At 36.0% G+C, this 25,667-nt stretch overlaps 1 protein-coding gene and 1 long non-coding RNA gene across 5 annotated transcripts in view; both read left to right on the top strand.

Moving 5' to 3' along the window:
* prkg1 (protein kinase cGMP-dependent 1) overlaps window positions 1–25,667 on the top strand; it is a 146,052-nt gene that overhangs the window by 81,058 nt on the left and 39,327 nt on the right. The window contains exons 4-6 of one of the 2 annotated variants that reach the window (XM_079594984.1): window positions 6,830–6,935; window positions 9,920–9,983; window positions 25,056–25,133. In XM_079594984.1, the coding sequence (XP_079451110.1) occupies window positions 6,830–6,935; window positions 9,920–9,983; window positions 25,056–25,133 (248 nt within the window). Of the gene's footprint in view, window positions 1–6,829; window positions 6,936–9,919; window positions 9,984–25,055; window positions 25,134–25,667 lie in introns of those variants that run through there. The other variant, XM_079594985.1, reaches the window with a different exon arrangement.
* LOC306989359 lies at window positions 18,295–22,159 on the top strand. Of its 3 annotated transcripts, XR_013795621.1 has the most exons (6): window positions 18,295–18,405; window positions 18,834–18,925; window positions 19,028–19,094; window positions 19,898–19,955; window positions 20,089–20,250; window positions 21,690–22,159. It is a non-coding gene; the product is annotated as an uncharacterized lncRNA (long non-coding RNA). The 3 variants fall into 3 exon arrangements; XR_013795622.1 differs by having other exon boundaries at window positions 19,898–20,250; XR_013795623.1 differs by lacking the exon at window positions 19,898–19,955 and having other exon boundaries at window positions 21,690–22,156.

Raw genomic sequence — 25,667 nt, 5'->3', positions numbered from 1 at the left:
ATTAGTGACAGAGTGAGTGATAAACTCCCCCACAAAATAATCAATACATACCGCTTGCCTGGAGGCGCTCCTGTCGATAGTCTCTCTGGGTACGAGCAGTGCTGTAATAGCTTGGCTCTTAGTTGAGATGCTGATGGTCTACGGTAGTAATTGACCCCAAATGTGACCTGCATTTCATTGTTAAAGAGACGGTTAGAAAAAAACACTATGCTCAGATGAACTCTATGACATCAGGTGCTACACATTACACCGTCTTTACTAGTTGCAACTGAAGAAAAGTTACCAGGGATTTTGTTCAAACTAAAAGTGATAATGCTGCGTGATGAGACAAAATTAACAGAACATTTACATTTTTTAATTCACCATTTTATGTATGGATTATTGCAGTATTTATTTTAAATGATTTATCCATGCACATCATTATTGTGCCCTTGTCATCTATAATCAAAATAACGTTCCCTCCCTCTTGGAGCAAGGGCGGGACAACCTGTCACTCACATGAAATCGACCAATAGCAAACCACAACCATCCAATCAATTCCAGATGGACAAAAAACGCTTTTGGCAGATGCTTTTAGCCAAAGTGACTTACATGTAGTAGTGGCATGCTTTACGGTTTGAGCTACAGGATATCATAATTATTAGAGGGAATCTCAAGATTTGCTGTAAGCCACACATTTGGCAGCGTGTCAGTTTGCAGAGACATACCGGTAATTGGGCTTCTGTTGTGAATGTTGACTCTACTATTTATTTTGTTTGCATTGTGCATACTGGTGTTGATGACTAGCAATCAAGCTTGCCAGAAAATACCATAAATTCTTCCAGTTGCCAAGGCACACTTCTTGTGTAACCAAGCTATATTCTCTGTGCCGAAACAGAACTACAAAATTATAAAATACATAAAATATCAATGTGCACTTCACATTGGCAGGTTTCATTGGAGCCAGATATCTCTCTGTGGTCAGTAAGTAAAGAATAAATAAATGAACACATGAAATGGCCAAAATGCCCCCATTTACCATTTTATCACAATGACTTGAATGCTCTAGTTTCGAAAAGAGTTCCAATAAGGTATTTTGCCTCCTTTTCAGCATTTGACCAATGAGATCTCAATGTGGGCAGGGCTACCCAGCATAATGATACCATGTGTCCATCAAAATATCTTGTCACTTGGAAATACATGTAATTATTTTAGTAGCCTAAAGCGGAGTGTTCAGTAGCATATTAGTTTTGGCTGTGTATTGATATTAGTATTGGGAATCATTGCATTCCAGTGGTATTAGTATCGACTTCTGACATTTTGGTATCAAAACAACTCTACAGGAAAGAGATTAATATCTTTTAATGCTTGTCGCTTTATCAAGTCACACCCGGGTTTACAAGGGTTCAGTATTTTTAATGGAATCTTATTGATGTCCTCTTATAAAACACTTGTACAACTGGACCATGAGGCACTGAAGATTTCTGAACTTTAATTTGAACATAACATCAGCTGATTGTATTAAACACTGAAGAGAGGTGAGAGGCCTAATGATATATTTATATAGAGTAATTGCACACCTGTGCAAAAGCACACTGGTAGGACAAACCCCCTCATGAAAGAGCATCAAAGAGCATTTGATCATTACTCTTCATTCTTAGCATCTCAGTTAGGTTTATGACTGCATAATCAACATCCCGCTAATGAACGTCATGACAAGGGATCAAAAAGAAGCTTGTGTTACATAATCAGAGTGTTAAGGTTAAACTGAAATAGACTTTCCCTGGCCAGTGGAGGGTTTGCCAGATACGAATGACAGAAACAACAGCATGGCTCGTGATCAAACCACCCAGAGAGACAGACAACCATAAAGACGGTTTGCATTTTGCTCCCCATTGAAAAGCGGAGACAGAGGAAGCACTCAGACAGTATTTAATAAGGTGTTGGGAAGTGGTTTTGATTTGGCTTCATGGATAAATGGAATCCCAAAGCTATGCAGCACATTCAGATTAAACAAGACGTCCCAGTCCAAGAGCAGCCAAGCGGCAACATTCTGTTTATTTGTATCGAAATTAGTCAAATTGTCCCGTCTGCAATTGTTCAGTGAGGTGTTTTATTCTAATCCTGATTCTTATATTGGCTTCTTCTGAGTTTTTCTTTTCTTCTGACTTTCACATTATTCCAAAAAATCAGCATCTTAATTGGAATTATATACAAGTATAGTCCACTTTTCACATCAAGTGTGGTTGCCAATTATATTTGCTTGCACTGCTCTCAGTGGTTCTCAAACTTTATAATTCTTTACCATCTCTTAAAAAGTTGGTAATGGCAATTAAGGATTTACAGTAGTGCTAAAAAACATTAAATTCCCCGTGTTGTCTATAATTGCATTCCTTAAAACTCATCTTTGATCACCAAAATTATATATTTAAGAATTTTTCCTTGAAAAAAATTCTTCATGCCTTAAAGTAGCTTGGATGCATCTCTACACCCTTGCCCCATTTAGTATACACGGTTCAATAAATATGCAAATTAGCCCCGCCTCCAGCTCAGAGATCCACTCGTTGATTATCACATATTGTCATGATTGGTTACAAGGTAGTTTGTGACGTCAGAAACACCAGCGATTTTAAACTGCCTTTTTGAGACTGACACTGTTCACTGCAGTTGTATTTAATGGTTTGTCTTAAAGCATATTAAAAACACTAAATAGACATATAAACAACATTAAAGCAGGGCTATGCAGTTTCGGGAATTTCTTCGCTGTATTCTCGCTTTTTGCTCGCAGGTTTCTCTATAGAGCGCCCCCTACAGCTTCGGAATAGATATTTGACAACACTGTTGAAAAACTCGTTGTCGACTCTCAGATACTAGAGGCTAGTAGATCAACGACATCAAAGCAGACGGGACATTCTTTAAAACGTCTTCTTCATTCGGGTTCGAACAGCGTGAGGGAGCGCAATAATGACAGAATTTTTGCCGTAAAGCAATTCGTTACTTTGCGAGACCTGATATCACACGATACTTCCTGGCGCTACGGCCGTCAGCCTGTCTATCCGCTCACAAGCGTGCGAGACGACCACCATTCAACCCGAAAAAAGTAATATAACCATTCCAATGACTCTGAAGCTGTTCAGTTAAAGGAACACTCCGACTTTTTGGGACTTTAGGCTATTCAACTTATCCCCCAGAGTTAGATAAGTCCATACATACCTTTTTCATCTCCGTGCGTGCTATAAGTCTGTTTGACGCACCCACCGCTAGCCTAGCTTAGCACAAAGACTGGATGTAAATGGTTGCAGCTAGCATACTAATCCAAATAAGTTACAAAATAACGCAAACATTTTCCTATTTACATGTTGTGATTTGTATAGTCACAGAGTGTACAAAAAACAAAGTCACATGAGACACAGACATATTTTAACCGTATAAATACTGGGAACTATATCCCCTGAATATAGGGCGGAGTGATAACCGCAGCGCACCTGAGACGCGCTCTGAACGAACTCTCTGCTCCTCACCACGGCGCGTCTCAGGTGCTGCGGTTATCACTCCGCCCAAGTAGCAGTGCTTCGCCTTCAGAGAATATAGTTCCCAGTATTTATACGGTTAAAATATGTCTGTGTCTCATATGACTTTGTTTTTTGTACACTCTGTGACTATACAAATCACAACATGTAAATAGGAAAATGTTTGCGTTATTTTGTCACTTATTTGGATTAGTATGCTAGCTGCAACCATTTACATCCAGTCTTTGTGCTAAGCTAGGCTAGCGGTGGGTGCGTCAAACAGACTTATAGCACGCACGGAGATGAAAAAGGTATGTATGGACTTATCTAACTCTGGGGGATAAGTTGAATAGCCTAAAGTCCCAAAAAGTCGGAGTGTTCCTTTAAGGTAAAAAAACGGCATAGTTCACCTTTAAATCTTTTTTTTCACTATTTTTAATATCTCAGTGTTTTCATCCTTTTGATGATGTGTGATATGATCTCAGTATTTATGGATTTGCTGTGTTTTTAACTAAATTAACACATTTTATTTTACAGGCACAGATATAACACCCCCATAAATAGCAATGTTGAATAATTAAAGCATGTAAAATGCACAAGTGAGTCATTGACTCTGTTTTGATTCACTAATTCATAGACAGTTTGATAAATCTGAATTCTGGGTACTGAGGTCTTTTAAATGCTTAATCGTCAAATAAAAAGTAATCTTTTGTTTTATACAAAATCATCACAATATTCTTCATATTTATAGTCAACACAATAATAACATACCTTGACTATTTAATCAATCACCCAGCCTAATGTTTATTTGACATAATGTAGAGAACGATGTGCTGATTTTAAAGGTTGCTACAAAACTCAGACAATTTCAAGCTTGTAATTGGTTTTGTGTATTCGAACGCACACACAGTGTACTCACACAGGAAGTAATAATTGGTCAAGACATACAGTATAATATAATAAATCTATTATAATTGGTCAAGACTCAATGGGCTCAGAAACCATTAAAACTCAACACTCTCACTGAGGAAACAGGCGAGTGTATTAATGTGGCCCTTACGGTTGCCATGACCAGGGAGTGTGTATTTTTGTTTTGAAAATGGTCCTTTGTGAAGTATTTCTTGTGCAAGCATCATTTGTGCTCGCTGCATGAGGGTGCAAATGATGCGTGCTCGTAAATGTGTTCCTGTTAAATGAGGGTTTATTATGTGGGAAACACTTGTTCTGCTATTTCACGAGATGTGTTTGCATCCGACATGCATCCGTAGATGTGCCATCATTTCGGTCTCTACAAGCACTAGAGCATTTTAGTATATTGTTCTTCTGATAACCTGCAGATCTTTACAGCGTTAGGGTAAGCATATAGTCTTTGGCCGTTTGAAAAAGCATAATAACATGCTAAACTTAATATTTCTGCATTATTGCATATTCTATTCCACACTTGCACACTTTATCATTCAAAAATCTGAACACAGTCTGTAGAGGAACATGTTGTGTATAAGGCATATAATGTGGGCCCATGAGTGAGCTCTCAACGATATAGCTGTTTTGAAGGTTTATGCTAATTTCTGGCATTAACCTGTCACATTTTGAGGGCCCGATGGGCCTTTGCTTCAAAAAATTTGGCAATTGCCCTTTCCTGAAGGCAAGTTATATATTGGTAATGTCGTTGAGTGACAACCATTTTTTGCCTCTGTCACCACAGACAAATGTGCCTTTTCTCTCAAGCTCTGACAGCAAGGCTGCAAAATCAATTGCCCCTTCGCAGGGAGCTTGATTGACAGGATCTGACCAATCATACTTCGACATCCGTCATTTTGTCCGACGAAGCAGTCAGGAGAGTTAGTAGATTAACATGGGAGGATTTGATCTTGAGAAGCGGAGTGTACTGACGCCTTTCTGCAGTTAAAACAACATTCCTTCTGATGTTCATTCATGTTTACTAGATGCTCTAAATGAACTAGAAGGAAGAGATGATCGGTTCACGAGCAGCTTTAACTGAGGCTCTACAGCGATCTGTCACGACACATTAAAGAGCCACAAAACGGGAATTTATTGTTTACATTTATTTAAAAAAATGACCAAATTTGAAAGGTGAGACTGTTTAATATGTTTAATAACCAAAAAGTAACCTTGTCTGTCCTGTCGGCGCGTTGTCAGTGTCCTCTCTTATTTTTCACTGCATGAGAACATGGTGTGGCGTGAGAGCGGCGTAGCTTGTCGGACATAGCGACAGTAACTAAGGGGGGCGGGTCTTTGCGAACGGTCAATTATGCTGGAACAGAATTAGTGACAATGTCCCTAAAAGATGATGATAGAGGTTTTTGTTTTAGTTGAGGTTTACATGATGGGGAACATAAGATTGAACGTTTCTGCAAATCACTCTGCAAATGGACTGCTTCTTTTGATTGAAAAGTGATTTACTTTGTTTACATGATCATTATAGTTTTAATCACCCAACTTCTAGAAATAATTTAGGAAGTGTAAGATTTAGGCTATTTTTTTATTATTATTATTATTTAAATTATTAAAAAAAACTATTATTTTGCTCATTCTTTAATATGACTACTACTATTACTTTTGGCACTTTCTGATTGTGCAGTAATTAGAGCTGCCAAAGTTAATAATAATAATAATAACAAGTCAATAAGTGTATAAATAAGTTTGTTTGTTTTGAGAAATGATTGTCAGCGAAGCTCAACAGTGTGAAATATGACTTATGTGAGCAATGCAACTAATACTTATAGTACTAATGCTAAGAATAAAGACAGAGATATTGTATAATATATATGACATATTGTATAAATATTGTATTAAAAATAAAACTCCCTTTATAAATGATCTTTTCTTAAATAATGTTATTTTAACCTGATCTCATTTTAACTTAAATATAACTTAATGTAAGTCATTTTAACTTAATATATTGAAATATGTTGGTACTGTCAAATCAATTAACCGCGATTAATCGCATTAAACATAAAAAAATGTGTGTTTATATAACATGTGTGTATATATAGTTATATATTTATACACAAACATATATATAATATATGTATACATTCACATGTATCATGTAAACACAAACTTTTGTTAGATGCAATTATTCGCGTTTTATGGATTTGACAGCAGCGCACACACACACACACGCGTGCGCGCGCAGACACACATATATAATTTAGAGACTAAATGATGAAGTAATACAATATGTACTTCAATACAAAATGCAATACGTTATATCAATTAGTCTTTTTGAAGCTCAAGATTTGACCAATTGAGGGGACATTGTGCAATGCATGCTTGTGTGTATTATTTACTTATTTTGTTTGATATTTTGTCCTCAGCCCTCACAAATGTGAAGTTATGGGCCATCGACCGCCAGTGTTTCCAGACCATCATGATGAGGACCGGACTCATCAAGCATGCAGAGTACATGGAGTTCCTGAAGAGGTGGGCTGCTTCTCCTTTCATTTCTATTCATCCTGTCCATAACCCCTGATGAAAGAAGCCTATCCCTCAGCAGTGTACAATAAAAGAAATTGATTTTCATTGTGAATGAATAACACACGAGTGAATGGTTACACAATCTCCGGTAACTCAGGCTTTAACTCACTCGGTATCCTTTGCTGTGTATGGTTAATCTCCCGGGTGATGAGGTTTGATTGTAATATTTTGGGAGGTGAAATGCCATATTACTCTCAAATGTTTCTAATCAACTGTTGTCCTGAGGAAAGTGAAATGTGTATTGGTTAGATGGAGGTAGAGGGCAGATAATGATTAGAGTGCTGTTGGTTTCTGTGCATTCACTCTCCTCGTTTGAGTCGAATTCTTCTCCTTCCACCCTCTTTGTCTGGAAATATCGATTTTTGGCCATGAGCTGGTTATGAATAGCTTTGCTTTATTAAAACATTCTTATTTTTATTATATAATATATTGATTAGTCTAATGTCTGCCATAAAAATTGCATTCACACATGCATTAATGGATTTTGCATTCATATTTTAGTATGAATTGTAAGTAGAAAGTATATTTTTTTACATTGTACAGTGTTTCTGAGTAACAATGTGAAATATTTCCTTTCGTAAATATATGAAACATTTATTTTTGTGAGTGAATGCAACACAATCGAGAACGTAAATGGACAACTTTAAAGGTGATTTTCTCAATGTTTAGATTTGTTTGCACCCTCAGATTTTTATAACAAACCATATCAATGGAAAGCTTATTTATTTAGCCTTCAGATGATGTATAAATCTCAATAAAAAAATAAAAAAATACCCATGTGACTGGTTTTGTGGTCCAGGGTCACATATGTGTTTTAAAGGGTAAGTTCGGTATTTTACACTTAAAGCCCTGTTTACAGATCGTATCTGATGAAATAGAACGGTTAAGATTAAAATTTGGACACATGCTCCTGTCCCGAGAATTTTAGGTTTAGTTCGCTTCCCCCCCACACCCCCACAATGGTTGTCTATGTGCACTGGAAGATTCCTTCCTAAAACACATTAAACTTTCGTTTACAAAGACGTGAAACTCACCGAGTGGTCAGGGGTGTTCACTGGTATGTGCACTCAAAAATCGCTGAAAAAGATGCATTCCAACAGGTTTTATCGTAGTGTTTGTCCAACTCCATTAAGTTGTATTGGATTCGCTGTGTGAGGTAACGTTACGGTATTACTCCGCCGCGGGAAACGGAAATGGGGTTGTTTGTATGCTTTTTGTAGTCTTATGCAGTCGCGGACGCGGTATCGTAGGCTAAGCTATCTAAACATTTTTACAAGATCGAAGCTATCTGTGTCAACTTAGAAATGGATTCCGAGACATTTATATGGGAGGATGACGGTTTTGAGATCGATTTTGATGGACAGGGTTATAGGTTTGAGCCTGAATATTCAGAGGAGGAATTTCTGCAAAGAAAGGCAGAGTTTGAACGGCAGTTGACAACGGAGTCCAGTGTTACGCCTGTTGCCGAAGCTGCTGCTGTCTCAAGGCTTACAGGCACTTGGTGGTGTTCCTTTTGCCACGAATCTTCCCGCAATTCGGAACTGCACAAATTCGCCACATTATTAGCTGTCTGTTTGTAATGCTTTCAATGAAGACAGCGATCTTCTGCTTCTTCTGTGTATATGCCCGTGGTTTGCTTGCAATTGGCAAAGGTGCATTATCGCCACCAACTGGGCTGGGCTCTATTATTCAAGCTCTCAACGGAAGAATCTGGGTGTGACGCGTTTGGCAAAATAGGTCCACAAAAGCTAAATAAACCTAAAATTCTCAGGACAGGAGCATGTGTCCAAATTTTTATCTTAACCGTTCTATTTCATCAGATACGATCTGTAAACAGGGCTTTAAGTGTAAAATACCGAACTTGTCCTTTAAGTTTTTTTTTTTTTTTTTTTTTTTTTTTTTCAGTGTACCATTAGCTATTTTCTGTGATCTGAAAATAGAAAGAAGATAATGTTATAGTTGTATGTGTAATGAATTATTGAATCCTTGAACTAAGAGGTCAGCTTTTGGTTTCATTTTTTTTTTTTAAACAATCATTCAATTATGGACTCCAAAGCGTCTGGGCGACACAAAACAATGTAATTTTGCAAATTACATTTCCTAGAGGCCCCAAACCAGCTTTACTGGAAAATGAATGGCCGATGATGTCAAGGGACAGAAATGGATTTGACTTTTAAAGGAAGCTTTAGATGTCTACAGTATGTGTGCTCAGTGAGAACGTGACTGCAGAAATACTCTTCATTTGTGCTGTATCCTCTCAGGAGCGTCAGATGTTAAAGTCCACATTCACTCATCAGTGAATTTTAGAAATATATTTTATGTGCTTTTCTGGCAAATCAAAAATGCAAATGCATCTTTTTTTGCATATTTACTCTTTGTTTTGTTCTAACTCTATCAGTTTCACCATGAACGTCACTTGATGAACATTTCAAGATTTAGAGGCATAACAACTTAGGGAAATCGTGCACAAAAAAAAGTGCATTTATGTTGACTTTAATGTTCCCTAGATGATTTAAATCTGGAAAAACATCACATTTAAATTGGGATGTTTTTTTGTTCTACTAGGGGCTCTTCTATGAAAGGTCTTTCTGGCTGACTGGTTTTTCAGTTATTTAAAATGATTGGCAGCTTTTTTTTATGAAAACTCACGAGAAGTCCACCCACACCTCAACCTAAGGCATTATTTTTCTGAGATTGCAAAATTGTGCTTGTCAGTTTCTTGTGTGCATTGACTCTGTTCACCATCTTTCAGTTCATTTCTGATATTAATAAATTTATTTCATAATACTGGTGGACCCCTTCTTTAGCCATTCTTTTAAAACTAACCCGCAAGTTGTTTTTCTGCTGGTTAGATATGATTGTTTGGGACCTGATGGAAACAGCTTTGTTGGCTCATAAAACCTCACATTTGCTCTTCATCTTTTTCACAGCGTTCCGACATTCCAAGGCCTTTCAGAAGAAATACTCAGCAAGCTAGCGGATGTGCTGGAGGAGGTAAGCCACTTCACTGTTGCATAAAACATTGTGTATTTTCTCATAAGACCCATTTAACTTTAACTTTTCATTGTCTATTAAACATAATTTGATTGGGCTTTCGTTAAATATCATTAGCCCTAACCGGGAAAGTTTTTTTTTTTTACGTTACATTATTTTTGTCTGACTTATTGTACTTTAATCTGTCTTGTATTTTGTTTGTTTGTTTGTTTTTTCTCCATGAAAATTGCAAGATAATGTGATTGTGCTTCATGGGAGCGGTCCAGTGCTTTCATTGTAATGGTAACAGCAACTTTGGTGGATCTCTCTCTTGAGGATTATTGGATATTTAGCAATTAAATGTGATTTTGTGTTAAAAGATGAAGTTTAAATCACATTAACGTATTGACAGAAGCACATATCGTCACTAAAGATCCTCGGAGCTCATGGTCGGTCTATATCCCATGCACATTTTATGATCAGTAAAACTTGATGTCTTTATTGAGACATTTAATTTCCATAAATTGATAGTGGAAACCAATGTTATTTTAGTATCATACTCAGTGTTGGGGGGTAACTAAATCTCTCATCTGCATGTGGTTCTTCTCTCAAACATGAGTAAAGATACCGTCCAAATCCACTGGAGGGTCACAACTTGATGAATTATGCAAATCCATATGTGCGAGTATAACTGACCCCCTTAAAAAATTTGATTAGCCAAATATTGTTTATAATTTCTTCTAGGAATAGAAGTGCTACCATGTGCAAAATATGAACCTCTTTTATTGTATTGTTCATTTTCATAATGTTAGGAAATTAATGAAATTAACCGAGTAGCCTTGGGATGTCCTTGTTAATTAAGATTGCATAAACGAGTTCAAAACTGCTTTGTTTTTGAATGTTATATGCCTAAAGGCCATTCATATCTTCATAGGCTTGTGTTTACAATGCGTCTGTTGGCGTCCTGACATAATACATATCAAATCCCAGTCATAATTTAGCTTTTCTTTCCCAGTGTGTTACAACAAGTTATTACAGCGCTTTCAGGGGAGATTTAATCGTGAAAAACATCACATTTTAATTTGAATATTTATTTATTCTACTGAGAGCTCTTCTAGTAATGGTCTTTCTGTGGCTGACTGTTTTTTTCCCAGTTGTTAATCTTCTGTCTTACTTTTTTCTTTTACTCTGCACAGAGATGTAATATTTAAGTGTGGAAATCTCCCTTTTACTCACATTGATGAAATAATTCTGAATGAAGTTTCTTATTCTCATCAAGGTTAAAATAAACTTTAACTGTTTTATGAATATATAATATATAGGCTGAATGTTTAGCATAATTTCTTCAGAAATCATTCTAATATTCTGATTTGCTGCTCATTAATTATCAATTATTATTGGAGCTTGATTATGAGCTCCATTATTTTTGTGGAATCTGTGATACATTTATTTCAGGATTTATTTGAAATGGAAATATTTTGTAACATTCTAAATGTCTGTCACTTTTGATGAATTTAAAGCTACACTGTGTAAGAATTTCTCCCATCTAGCGGTGAAATTGTATATAACTACCAACTGAATATTACTTTCTAGCTCCTCCCATTTTAACTCCTACGGTGGCCGTATTATTTCAAATCTGCCGGCAGTCGCGAGTAATCTCGCATTCGTCACGGTGCCACTGAGTGTAAAAATGCGAATGGCGAAGCTTGAATTTCCAGGTATGTCCCTCTTTGGCTAATGTATTTTCAAGATGGAGGCACAACATGTATTATAAATGGCAGATTATAATCTGCTAGAGACGAGAATACTTGATTAGTTGGTAGAAGTAATTATACACTAATGATATAATTTTGAAAGAACAAAGTGTTTTTTTTTGCTAAGAATCAACTTAAAAAATTACACTCTGTAGCTTTAATGTGTCCTTACTGAATAACATAATTAATTAATTTATGTTTAAGCTTACCCCAAACTTTTTAATGGTATATAGTGTATCATGGTTTTTTACAAAAATATTAGGAAGAACAACTTTGATGATAATAATAATAAGTGTTTCTTGAGCACCAAATCAGCATATTATTGATTTCTGAAGAATCACATGATTTCAAATTTACCATCACTGGAATAAATTACATTTTAAAACATATTAAAATTGAAAATATGTTAATAATATATTTGATATATATATATATATATTCAGCTTCTTTTTTCTTTTCTTTTTTTTTTACAAATAATAAGATGAATTCCTTCTTGAAAACTCACTTTCATCTTTTAAAAGCAGAGCTGCTGGATATGATCATTGCCTAAACCTGTGGGTAGAGTAACTAATAAGCTCTTCCTACTGGTCACCCGATGCTGTCTCTGCCCTGACTAAACATGATGACAACAGAGCTGTGTTCTTGGCTTTGATCTCTCGCTCTGTTCTCTCTACATTCTCTTAGTCCCTTATTTCCTTGTCTTTCTCATCCTACTATCTATCTCTCTCTCTCTCTCTCTCTCTCTCTCTCTCTCTCTCTCTCTCTCTCTCTCTCTCTCTCTCTCTCTCTCTCTCTCTCTCTCTCTCTCTCTCTCTCTCTCACTTTGCTTACTCTCTGTCTCTGCGGGTTATCTGCTCTCTTCACTGGTCACTCACTGTAGAATCAGGATAGAGGATATCTCTGACCACATGCTTTAATCTTAATCCTAACCCTTCCATGTTTCATGATGTAACATACCCTATGGATATTACTATCACATGCTTATTTTAGTAGTAAATGTAACCACTTTTTTGTCCATATCATTAGTTAAATAATTAACAATGCAAAAAATAAATAAAAATAAAATAAAAGTTGAATCGTGTCCCAACTCGTATATAAATCCGGTATTAAGGAATTTTCCTGTCACTAGAGTATTTCATATGGAAGCTTGCTTACGGGAATAAAAAAAAAAAGGTAATTGTTAGTTTTCATCTCACAATGCTGACTTTTCTCACAATTCTGAGTGGTAAACTTGGAATTGCAAGGATGGAAGTCTGAATTGTGAGATATAAATGACAGTCGTCGACTCGTCATGCCTCAGCAATCCACTCTGACAGCAGTGAGGAGTTCTTCACAAAAGATGCATTGTTAAAAAAGCCTGAACATTTTTGTTCCAAAAATCTGACCATTTTCGTGCAATTTGGTTTAAATGTTTTTTTGTTTTTTTTTGCTACTGACCGCACAAAGTCATGGCAGTTCAAAACATTTTTTTTTAAACTTGTGTTGTGCACTAAAGTATTTTTAAAGTATCTTTAAGAATCTCCTATTGGAATACATATCTGCCCTGTAGCATTATTATTATTATTATTTTTCACTCAACCTTTCTTCTGAATCCCTCGCAGCCCCTGAAAAGACTTAAGAGTAACAACTGAACTTTCTAAAATAACAAATATCTAGTTCAGTCATGGACCCTATGCAGTCTGCAAGCAATCACATCATCACCGCATGGCACAAGCTGATTGGCCTCTGCTTATCCTTCAGCCAATGAGATTGCTTGTTTAACATTTAAATAATCTGGTTAATTGTTTGCTGTAAGCTAGTCCTACACCTGCCTATCTTCTACAGGACATATGTACATATATTTATGCAGCATCAGCAGAATATCTTACATGCTCACAGCGTCTGAGTATCTATCGCCAGTAGCAAGTCCATGCTCTGCAGCAGTAGCAACAGTGTAGCAGATATAGTCCGCCAAGACCAAATACATTAACATTGCCATATTCAATAACATGCTTGTTGTCATGATTGAACTGTTTAGACTCAAATGTCTGAAATGATGTATGCAAAGAAGTGTGTAGGTAGTACAGTTATACAGCCACAGTATTAGTTATTGTCTCCACTCCAAGACCTTCTGACCCAAGCAAGTGAATGTGTGGGACGTGCTGAACTGCTACAGTTCTTGGCACGTTGAATATCTTTTCGTACTCTGTAAGCCTGATGGTGAAACAAACTTGTGGTATCATATGATGCTGTTCGGTGTGGAGATGGTCATCACAGAGAATTGCTCAGCGTGATGTTCTATTTTAAAGATCTATGGCTCTATAATTGATGGCTCTTCTGAAACCCGTTTGAAGCAGGAAATTAAAGCAGATAGCTTTTCATTTTTAAAAAATGAAACCAAATGGATGCTTGCTGATAATGTCCTCCAGGGGAACACAAGGACAAAGACACAAGGTGAAATGAAAATAAGAGTTCAACTTTACAGTGTTACTTTTAGTCTCAAGATATTGAGTTTTCATTGAAAAATATCTCGTTTCGCAGCATAATCGTTTAGATAATGATCAAGGCCCTGAAGCATCAAACTGTTGTTTGGAAAATATATCTTTGTGATTACAGCGTTTTATTCTTTGAGGATAAAGATATTTCAGATAAATTGTTTTTCAAAGACATTCTAGTATTACTATAAATGTCTGTCTCACCAGAGTATTCTAACTCAAGTTTTTAAAGACTTTAATGTGAACTTTAGTAAAGTGCTTAGTGCAATTAGTCATTGATTTTTCCTATCGCATCTAATAGCTTTTAACCAAACCCCGATGTCTTTATCTGTAGTGGCTCAGAAATACCTGCACAGACTAAAAATGCCAGTAAAAAGGCGTTCAGAGTCTCAATTGTTGAACTTTACATCAAATAAAGCACAGTTTTCAGAGATGATTGACAGTATTGTGGGGAATTTAAAAAAAGTAGACACAAAACATTCACAGTGACATTCCCGATGTAAAAGTCATAATATATCAAATTTATATTGCAAAATTCTGTCATCATATACTCACCCTCAAGTTGTTACAAACCTGTATGAATTTATTTATTCTGCTGAACACAAAGGAAGATATTTTAAAAAATGTCAGTAACCAAACAGTTACCAGGTCCCATTGACTTCCATAGTAGGAAAAAAAATATACTATGGAAGTCAATGAGACCTGGTAACTGTTTTGTTACTGACATTTTTCAAAATATCTTCCTTTGTGTTCAGCAGAGGAAAGAAATTCATACAGGTTTGAAACAACTTGAGGGTGAGTATATGATGACAGAATTTTCATTTTAAAGTGAACTATCCCTTTAAGACTCCCTACACTCATAAACAACATAATTGGTTACACTTTATAATACTGTTCCATCATTAATGAACATCTACACAGAAACAAATGAGTAATGCACTATTCACATTCTAGAAACTCCTGATTAACTAATTAGTAAGTAGTGTACTAGTGCTCTAGCCTAGAAATCTAGACGCCCCTAGCGGCAGCAAAATGTATTTTGCAGCCAGGGCCAGTCTAGCAACTCTCAATACACATTCTAGCAGCAAAAACCCAGATTGGGTCAGGCCAATCACGTCGTGTATAGAGCATGCGGGGCGGGCTTAACATATGACGACAGAGTTGCGACGGCTGGCATAGGCACTTGTAAACAAAGAATGGCGGCAGCAGCTGTCGAACAGCAGTCTTTCGAATCGGCTTTGGCCGCGACTCTGGAGGACTTGGAGTTAAGTTTCTCTTTAAGAAAAGAGCAAAAAACGGCACTTAAATCATTTTTAAAAAAGGAAGATGTGTTCGGAGTTTTGCCGACTGGATACGGAAAAAGTTTAATATACCAATTAGCTCCGCTGGTGGGAAAACGTCACCTTCTTCGTTGCTCTGATTGGTTGTAGCGCTATCCTATTGCGTGCAGAGGGATTTTGAGAGACAGCCGTTTATCCCGCCTCTCGGAGTAAGCCTAGTCTATGGAGAGTGTCCAGACTAAACATCTTGATGTAAGTCTGGCTGGCCAGGCTACTAGTGCTCAGTTGAATGTGGTAGTTCACTATTAGCTAATCTGCGACAACTATTTTTTTCTTACCTCCCCGAGGACTACTAAGAACTTCTATATACAGGGTCATAATTAATGTGACTAATGCAAAATGTATAATTATTATTAAAGAAAAGATCATGGTAACCAACTAATGACTCAAGTATTACAAAATCCAAAAGCTTACAATGACTTCAGTCATTACCATGAGTTATCATGATTTTCACTTCAGAATTCTGATCCAAATAATGAGTAGTTCCTTCTGAAAGATGCAGTAACACATGAGTCATTACTATCCAGTTCTCTAAAGTGTTACCCATATATTTCAATATATCTACTGTAAACATCAAATATATACTTATAAATAAGGTCAATCACCAATTGTTTATATAGTATTGTTTCTGATTTGGATAGGCAATTTGCAGTGTTTCATGGGATGAGTGGCTAATTTCCTCATAAGACATTAATTACAACGCCTTGCGTGGTTTAGAAATCGTTATTTTTGAAATGCTTATTAGGAAAATGAAAGGGAAAAACACTTCTGAAACCAAGGCTGCTTAAAAAGTGGGCGGTCCCAATTGCACTCTATTGCCCTTTAACTATGGCAACTCGCTGTGCCTGGGCTTTATCCCAGGCATACTTGTGAAGTGCTGGAATCGGCAAGCATTCCTACACTGCACTGTTCTACTTGGAGCAACATGGGTCAGAAAGTCAGATTTTTCCATCAGATATATAAGGTCTTATGGTAGGAATAAAAGAGTGTAGGGCAAAGAGTGGAAAGAGGGGGGATTTCTGGAGAAGAATCGCAGACAGTTCAAATAGTAAATCAGTAGGGATTCAGATAGTATTATTACAACATTATTGTCAATAACCTTAGTACATTTGTGTTTAAGTGGCATCTAGTTATTATCAAAATGGTTATTTCACATTTATTTAACATGTCCAATCAGATAATGTCAAGAACAAGATGTTAAAAATTGCAGCTGATATTACTTCCAGTGAGTGCATTGAACATTTGGGATAATGTGTTCCACACAGTCATCTCTGTTATATACTGCATACAGTGCACAGTATATAATGAAGCAAAAGTGAATCTGTTCTGACATTGGCATATTTGAACTCCACAGAATTTGCCAGAATTCACCCACCAATAAAAGTAGGACAATTTAAGGACACATTTCTGCAAATAAACTTTACGGAGATAATTATATTCATAGGTTACAAAAATAAATATGTAAGAATTTCACATTTCTGCTTTGAAACCCTTTGGAATGACTTTCCCTGTGAACGTCCATTGTATGCACATTAAATGTGCTTTTCATTTGTGCTTAACTGCTGGATGAGTCAGAATTATTTTCAGCAAACCACAAATGCCACAGAGAGTTGGTATTTAACAATACATCCTAACAGTACAAAAGAGAGGCAAACGCGATCCTTACTTCCTCAAGGTGAGCTCAGCGATAGCCAAAGCTGCAGGAGCAGCCAGTTCGTTCTGTTGCTAGAAACTGAGGAACCAATGGGAGCTTCTTCTGATCTTAAATCTGATCTTTTAAGGTTTCTCAAAGTTTCAGGACTTCATGGACTGGGCTTGATCTCGGACATCAAGACCCAACACATTTCTCATCATTTCAAAGGACTGGATTCACGAAATTCTTCTCACCTGCTTGTTCCCAAAATTCTTTCTTAAGAATGTTCATATATTTTTTCTTAAGATTGTTCATAAAACAAAATTTAAGAAGTATTCATATTATTGAAAAGAATATTCCTGAAATTCATTTTAAATAACTTATTTAAGCTAGGATCAGCTCCAACCTGTCTTAAATCCCCAAAGGAAAGATGTTTTATGAATTTATTGGGTTGTTTCAAACATTAAAGGTAGGGTAGTCAATTGTTGTAGAGGCTAGAAATAGTGAACTAGCTTTGAAAGCATGAGATCCCACCGTTATCTCCAAAGCCACGCCTCCTTCAAAACACACCAACACACACAGCAGGGAGCAAACAAAAGCATCGTGAGAGACGGCATTAAATACCTCAAATGTCTCAAAGCACATAACATTACAATAATAATGAACATAAATAACTTAAAGAACACTGACCTGTACCACCTGACTGCTGCAGATCATTTCAGCGTTGATATAGTGTTACCATTCACTGTAACCCTTTACTGTAAATTTACAGGCATTTTCTTACAGTATTGTACTGTATTTCCATAATACAGTAAAAGGCTGTATCTTTTACAGAACAGCTGTAAATATACAGCACTTTTCTGTTTTCATACCGATAAATTAGTAATACAGTATCATACTGTAAAGGCGTTGCATTGTGGGATTGATTTCTTTCGCGCCCAGTTCAGTTCAAATGTGAAGCTGACAGACTTCACAACAGGCAAACTTTATTTGTCAGCGGCGGGACTCAACTGGACAGAATAATGATGTTATCACGATAAACCAGTGGTCTGTGCATTTGTGAGCAGTTTTTAAGCTTTTGTGAGCTTCGGTTCGTGTTTCAAACTAGTTGACTGACGCAGCCGAAAATGGACTGTTACATGAAGACGGGAGGATTTGAATCATCTGAATAATCTAACTTGCGCGATGATAAGTGGAGTTTAGAGTTTGAGAAGATGGAAAATATTTCAACTGAGTGATACGGTAAGCCAATCTATTTTTTTGCGTTCGCATTTCTACAATGTTTCCACGAATGGTTTGATTTTGTGAACAACAATTCACTCTGTTCCACGTCTATACCAAGTAACGTTAACTTCGATGTCACAATAGGCAACATTTACCATGTCATTTGCGTGACCTGCCTTTAAAATAACTTATATAGCCTATATTATAATTATAATTGTTATTATTTTTTTCGTTTCAGGCTTTGTAATCAGTGTTAACGTGTGCGTTAAGATGCTATGGTGTTAATGTTAGTTCTGTTAACGTGCTTTTGAATTGTGTTTAGCTTTTGACCAACACATGAAAACCCATAACGTTAGTCATGTTCCTAACGTGTTTTCAATTGTGATATTCCTGAGTGTCATACATTTCTTTTCTGTAACATCTACATTGACCTCATATTTATCCAGGAATCATGAGGTGGATGCCATGGTCCTACAACTAGCCTAACGTACTCCTTGCATACTTCAAAGAGAAGTATGGTGTTATCCTTCAAGCATATGTAAGTAGAGATTATTCAACAAATATCATTAATCTGAAATGTGTTTAATGTTTTGGTTCTGTTGATCATGGTTGTGCTGGTCCTTTTTAATAATTGTTTCAGGAATTTGCAACTCCATCTGATGTCCAGCAATCTCTACATTTGCCAAAGAGTCATCAGTGTTCAGTGGGTAACTTAAGTTAGTACGATAGGGTTTGATGAAAAATAAACAGTAATTTAATGTATTTTTTAAAGAAAATCTTGACATTGACTGTTGGTCTTCTGTTCTTGAATCATGAGACTATTAGTATCGCAGTTATGAGAAATTGAAATTCACCCTAAAAAAGAATACAATCCATGTACATTCTTTTAAGAGATTAATATATATTCATTGTGTTTGTTGTAACAAGAAGTTACACGTCTATCGAGTACAGAAGACCAATGGCCAGGGTCAGGATTTTCATAAAATATTATATTTTGGTTTGATTTTTACTAAACCCCAGAACGTTTGAAATATACAGCACGTCACATACTATCCATTCTGTGATAATTAAGTTTTTTTTTTTTAAACCTTGATGCTGGTTCCTATTCACAGGCTTTATATTCGCAAGCTGGACATTTTTATTTTGTGGTCCAAAAATTAAAGAACCGTATACTGCATTAGAACAATGCCATGCAAGTAAATTATGATGTAACTTTAAATTTTAGGTGAACTAACTATAGGTGAACTACTGTAAGAGTAGAGTAAGTGTCTCTCAGCCCAATGCAAGTATGCCTTCATTTCAAGTAAAAAAGAAGCTGCAAATAATTCCTTTTTTAAAACAATTTTAGATAATCTTAGCAGAAGTCTGTCCCTCCCTTTCACAAACATACAGCAGCACATTCTCATGCTATAAAAACTTGTCCTGGTTTATAAAAAATGTGCAGTTTACTACATACATTCATGAAATGCCATAAAATTCATAATCCTAAATGTATATGCTTTACTAACAGACAGTCCAGTGGTCTGCATTGTCTGAAATTGCTTAGCCATAGACGGGCAGACAGAGTGGTAAGGGTAAAAGAAATATAAAACATATTTTTATTGGCAACATATGTGTGGAAGAATCAAATGTGTTCTGCAAAATTGTGTGGTTGTGAATTGTGTGTGTATATATATAATTATTTAATTTGTTCAATTACAGGTCAATCTAAGCAACCAGCACTGGATGTTAAGTTTTGGAAGGTCAAGGTGTGTGTGAAGGAGCACAGCCCGACTTCATCACTGGCCTGGCAGCGCTGTTTGCCTCCTCCTTCAGCTTGCAGTACCAGGAAGAGGCAGCATGCACCCTTGAGTTTGTTCAGAGGTTAGTCATTACCATATTTGCTATACATATATTTTAGACTGAATTGTGTCACTAACCTTGTCTTGACAGTATTTTTTGAGACAAAACAATGGCACTCACATATTTTAAGATATGTCAGTGCAAGTTGTTTTCAGTTAAACGAACACTCCACCATTTTTTCATGTTAAACTATGTTATTCCCTTAAAGGACAAGTTCAGTATTTTACACTTAAAGCCCTGTTTTCAGATCGTTTCTGATGAAATAGGACGGTTAAGATAAAAATTTGGACACATGCTGCTGTCCCGAGAATTTTCGGTTTAGAGATGAAACAGAGATGAAGTTATAAGCAACCAAACACCTCCACGTTTCCCTATTTAAATACAGTTACACAAGTAGTTACACGACCAAGTATGGTGACACAAAATAAAATGTGGCGTTTTTCTAAGCCGGTAAATTGGATAACTATAATGTATGGTGGAATAGCACTTGCAGCACTTCGACTCTGCGCAGTAATATCATCACTCTGTAGATGATTGTGACTTGTTTGTAGCAGACCCAAAGTGATGATATTACTGCGCAGAGTCAAAGTGCGGCAAGTGCTATTCCGCCATACATTATAGTTCTCCATTTTACCCGCTTAGAAAAGCGGCATGTTTTATTTTGTGTCACCATACTTGGTCGTGTAACTACTTGTGTAACTGTATTTAAATAGTGAAACGTGGAGGTGTTTGGTTGCTTATAACTTCATCTCTGTCTGGATCCTAATGAATGAACTGGGCTAAGCTAACTGCTATCAAAGTGTCGCGGCGCGCCAGAGCGATTGAGTGCACGCACTGAGACGAGAGAGGTATGCATCAACTTCTCTTAGTTAAGGGAATAACATAGTTTAATATGAAAAAACGGTGGAGTGTTCCTTTAAGCCAGCTCAAACATGCATTTTAGTCTGGTAAATGTCATGTTTAACATTATCATGTAGTCATGTATGCAATAAACACAATGTAATTTAAACATTAATTATTGAAGTCACAAAGGTTTGGACTAGATTCTGGCAATGCGTGCTCTACATAAACAGAGAGTCATGGCTGCCTTTCCACTGATAACTTTGATGGGACCTGATGAGGGGATGGTTTTGTTAATAAGCTGGGTGATAAGTAGACAAAAAAAAGTTGTAGAATAAAACTTTAAATCTGGTAACCCCACTTCCAAAAGTTAAACGGCCACAAGAAGATAAAATGTAGTGTTTATGACAGTGCGCATTTAAACTGACACATTGAGTTGATGTATGTAACCCAGTGCAGAAAAATATCAGTTATTGATTACAACATCCAACATAGCATTTTTTTTCATGTTGTTCAGTTTTATCCAAACAAACTAGTCGTTAAAACAGACATCTCTCTCTCTCTCTAAATATATACACTCAGTCAATAATTCTTTTTTCTTTTTCTTTTCTGCCTTTTAGATGCATTTTTGACATCAATCCTGAACATGGATCAAAAACAAAGAAAGGACAAGTAACTTTAAAGAAAACTGCCCAAGTTGTGCAAAAAAAAGAATTTTGTTTGCACTTTTATGGACTTTAAAAAAGACACTGCCATTATAAAGCTTGGAAGAGCCAGGACATTTTTAATATAACTCTGATTGTATTCGTCTGAAAGAAGAATGTCATATACACTAGGATGAGTTGAGGGTGAGTAAATTATGGACTAATTTTCATTTTTGGGTATCCCTTTAATTAAGTGCTATGTGTTAACTGTTTTTTGTTTTGTGTTAAATTTTCATTTTACATGTTTTAAAAAATTGTCAGCCAATATGTTTACATAAGGAAATGTTCTGGTCTTTGCTTTTTACCAAAATAAATGTTTTAAAACCTAACGTTGGTTTCTTTCTATTTCCTAGTGTGACTACTCTTATGAAACTTTAAAGAATAATATTTTTAATAGTTATAATAGTAAATAATAGTAATAGTGTAGACAACAGTTTAATACTGTAAAATTATGTGGTACAGTATATACTGCATTTGGTAATTACAGTGCAGTACTGTAAATGCTGTTTACAGTATTAGCTCTGTAAAATTACAGTATGTGGCTGGCAACCCAGCTGCCAGTATTTTACTGTAAATTTACAGTGAAATGTTTTACAGTACAATACTGTAAATGCTGTTTACAGTACTTGTTCTGTAAAAATACAGTATGTGGCTGGCAACCCAGCTGCCAGTATTTTACTGTAAATTTACAGTGAAAAGTTTTACAGTGTTGGAACGCATAAATTCGAGTCATGAACCGCTCCGAGTAAAACATCACGGGTTTGCATCTCTTCCAAACTACAGTAGTTATAATCCAGTAAAAGCTTGTTGTGTTGGTTCAGGAGGAACTGTAAAAGGCGGCTGCTGTTTCGGTTCTCAGTGACTGACGTGTGTCTAACTCTGCATAGCATGAAACGTGCTGATGAGCAGGGTACACGGAGGTATGGAAATACAGTATGCGTTCACTCTAGAACTAGAGAATACCTTCACACATTCACTCGAGAGTGCAATGAATGGAAATAACCTCTGCATCTTATAAAATTTATAAATTGAAAGTCCTCCTGTGGTGAAAATCAAGTTTTTAATGTTGTTTATATGTCTATGTAGTGTTTTTAATATGCTTTAAGACAAACAATGTGCAAATTCATGTCAATACCATTGCTGAGTATTTTATCCTTAAAACTGCAGTAACCAAAGACAGTCTCAAAAACACGTTTTTTGAAATCGCTGGTGTTTCTGACGTCACAAACTACCTTGTAACCAATCACGACCAACGTGTGATCATCCACGAGTGAATCTCTGAGCTGCTGCGAGTGAGTGAGTGGAGGCGGGGCTAATTTGCATATTCATAGAACCATGTATATTAAATGAGGCAAGGATGTAGAGTTGCATTCAAGCTATTTTAAGGCACATGAGTTTTTTCAAGGAAAAAAACATTTAAATATGTAATTTTGAATTTATCATAAGAATTTTCTTAACCTCTTTCTTAAGAAGATTTTTGTGACCCGGCCCCAGGTCATTGGCTTTAGATGACTGAAACACCCATACCCAAAGGGATTATGTTTGGCCTTGACCAACAATAGAGCACAAATAGTCCAGTTACAAAACATCTTCAATACTGTTGGCAGGAACAACAGACTCACAGAAATCTACTATACAATCCTATTGCATCATGCATGGAAACACATTCCATATGTCCATGTCATGTGCAATGAATATTGATTATCATTTCTTCTATTACGTCAATCAAATGTGTTAAATCATATCTTAAGTCAGGCTGTTCCTGTTGTACATACTAAATGTGCTTCATTGTGTTACTGTGCCAGTAACTAGCTTTAGTATTCAAGGTCAATATATCTTCAAATGTATTTCTTATTAATGCAGACTAAATACTCCAAGGCACTCATGTGGTAAAGTAAACAGCCTTTAATGAACTTGGCTAAATCATTAAAACCAGTTAGAAGTAGAAACATGTAGATCTACTTTTAACTGGTTTTAATGATTTTGCCCAGTTCATTAAAGGCTGTTTACTTTACCACATGAGTGCCATGGAGTATTTTGTCTACATAATTTGATATTTACCTCCAGTTCATCCAATGAGCACTATGTAAAGACACCCGTGTAGCGTTCTCTGCTTCTGTTTTTTGCTAGTTTATTTCTTATTTATGCTCCACCTGATTCAATCCTCTTATAGTAAATTGTTTAATCTTCTAATGTAATAAAAATTAAAAAAAAAAAATATATATATATATATATATGTTTTTTTTTTCAATTATTGTTAATAATATAAATGATTACTGTTGTTATTACTGGTAATACTTTACAATAAGGTCTAATTTACTAACATGAACTAAATTAATATATACGTTTTATATATGTATATATATATATGTTTTGTAACTATATATATATATAATGTGTATATATATATATATAGTTACAAAACATGTATATATACAGATTATTACATTATTACAGATTATGTATACACTGTACCGTGCAAACGTTCTAATTTTTCACAAATTTTTTTTTTAAAACAGTTATTTATATTTGGCCTTTAATTCAAGATTATTTTTACACTGTTGCTCCACCATTAAAGTTCTTGACCTGATGTCAAACTGGCTGTAAAAAAAAAAAAAAAATGTACTTGTGCTTGTGTTATATTATGAATTTGCTTAAAACACATTTTGGAACAAAACAATATTTTACATTTGTTGAAGAAAATGTAAGTGGTGCTTGAAAAGTTGCCATGGATGTTCTGGGTGGTTTCCAGGGCATTGCTTATGTGGTTGCTATGGTGTTCTGAGAGGTTTCATCACATTGCTATGCAGTTCAGGGTGTTCTAGGTGGTTTATTGGCTCAAGTCAATAGATTGCATCTCCAAGCATCTGGGATATACTGCTCTCTATAATCTGAACTCCAAGTGTGTAGACAAGTAACAACCTCATCAAGACACACATTTTATAGTATCTCTCATAATCGTAGTAGAAACAGAGCTGGACAAGGTCAGTACATTTGTACAGATCCCTAATATTATTAGTAGTCTAAATATTGAGGTTTATTTAGAGTTCTGTAGACAGACTTGTGCAATGGGGGCCACTGTGGTTTGGCGGTAGCATGGATTACTGATAAGATGACTTCTGTTCTCGTTCTGGTGTTGCAACCCTGAAGCGATCTGTTGTGGGATTGAGGCTTGAGGATGATTGTGATGGAGTAACATTGTGAAAATTGGACCAGAAGGGAAAAATGTCACTTTAGTAATTATCTCTCTTTGCCTCTCTCTCTCTTTATCTTGTTTCTCAGACTCACTACAATGATGGAGAGTACATTATTAGACAAGGTGCCAGAGGGGACACATTCTTTATCATTAGCAAAGGAAAGGTAAGATATTTTCTGTCAAAGAGATAGAATACCAAAGAGGTTGCATGCACGAACTCACCCCAAAATGAAAATCCTGTCATCATTGACTCACCCTCACGTCGTTCCAAACCTTCATGCAGCTTTTTCACTTGCAAGTCAAAAGGAAGGAAGGATTCGAAGGATTTGCAAAAGTTTGGAAGGATCTTCATGCAGCTGTTTTTCATTCAATAGTGACCATGTCTAAGCTCCAAAAATGACAGAAACCGTATCATAAAAGTAGTCCTGAGTTGTATGATATATTCCAAGTCTTCTGCAATTAGCTTGTGTAAAGAACTGAGTGAAATTAAGTCATTATTTACTGACCATCTTCCCCTTCAATTAAGAAATCATTTCTAACATGGACTACAAACATTGCAAATGCACAAAAATAAGTATTTATTAATACATTATCTGCCTAATTATTTGTGTGAAAATGAATACAGATTTTTGGAGGTAGAAAATATTGGTAGAAAGGTTGCCTTTTGGATTTGGGATATGAGAGCTACAGTGAACTGG

This window comes from Phoxinus phoxinus, assembly GCF_949152265.1.
Source record: "Phoxinus phoxinus genome assembly, chromosome: 21".
NCBI lineage: Eukaryota > Metazoa > Chordata > Actinopteri > Cypriniformes > Leuciscidae > Phoxinus > Phoxinus phoxinus.
Note: the sequence above shows the minus strand (reverse complement) of the source record. Positions and strands in the feature narration are given on the sequence as shown.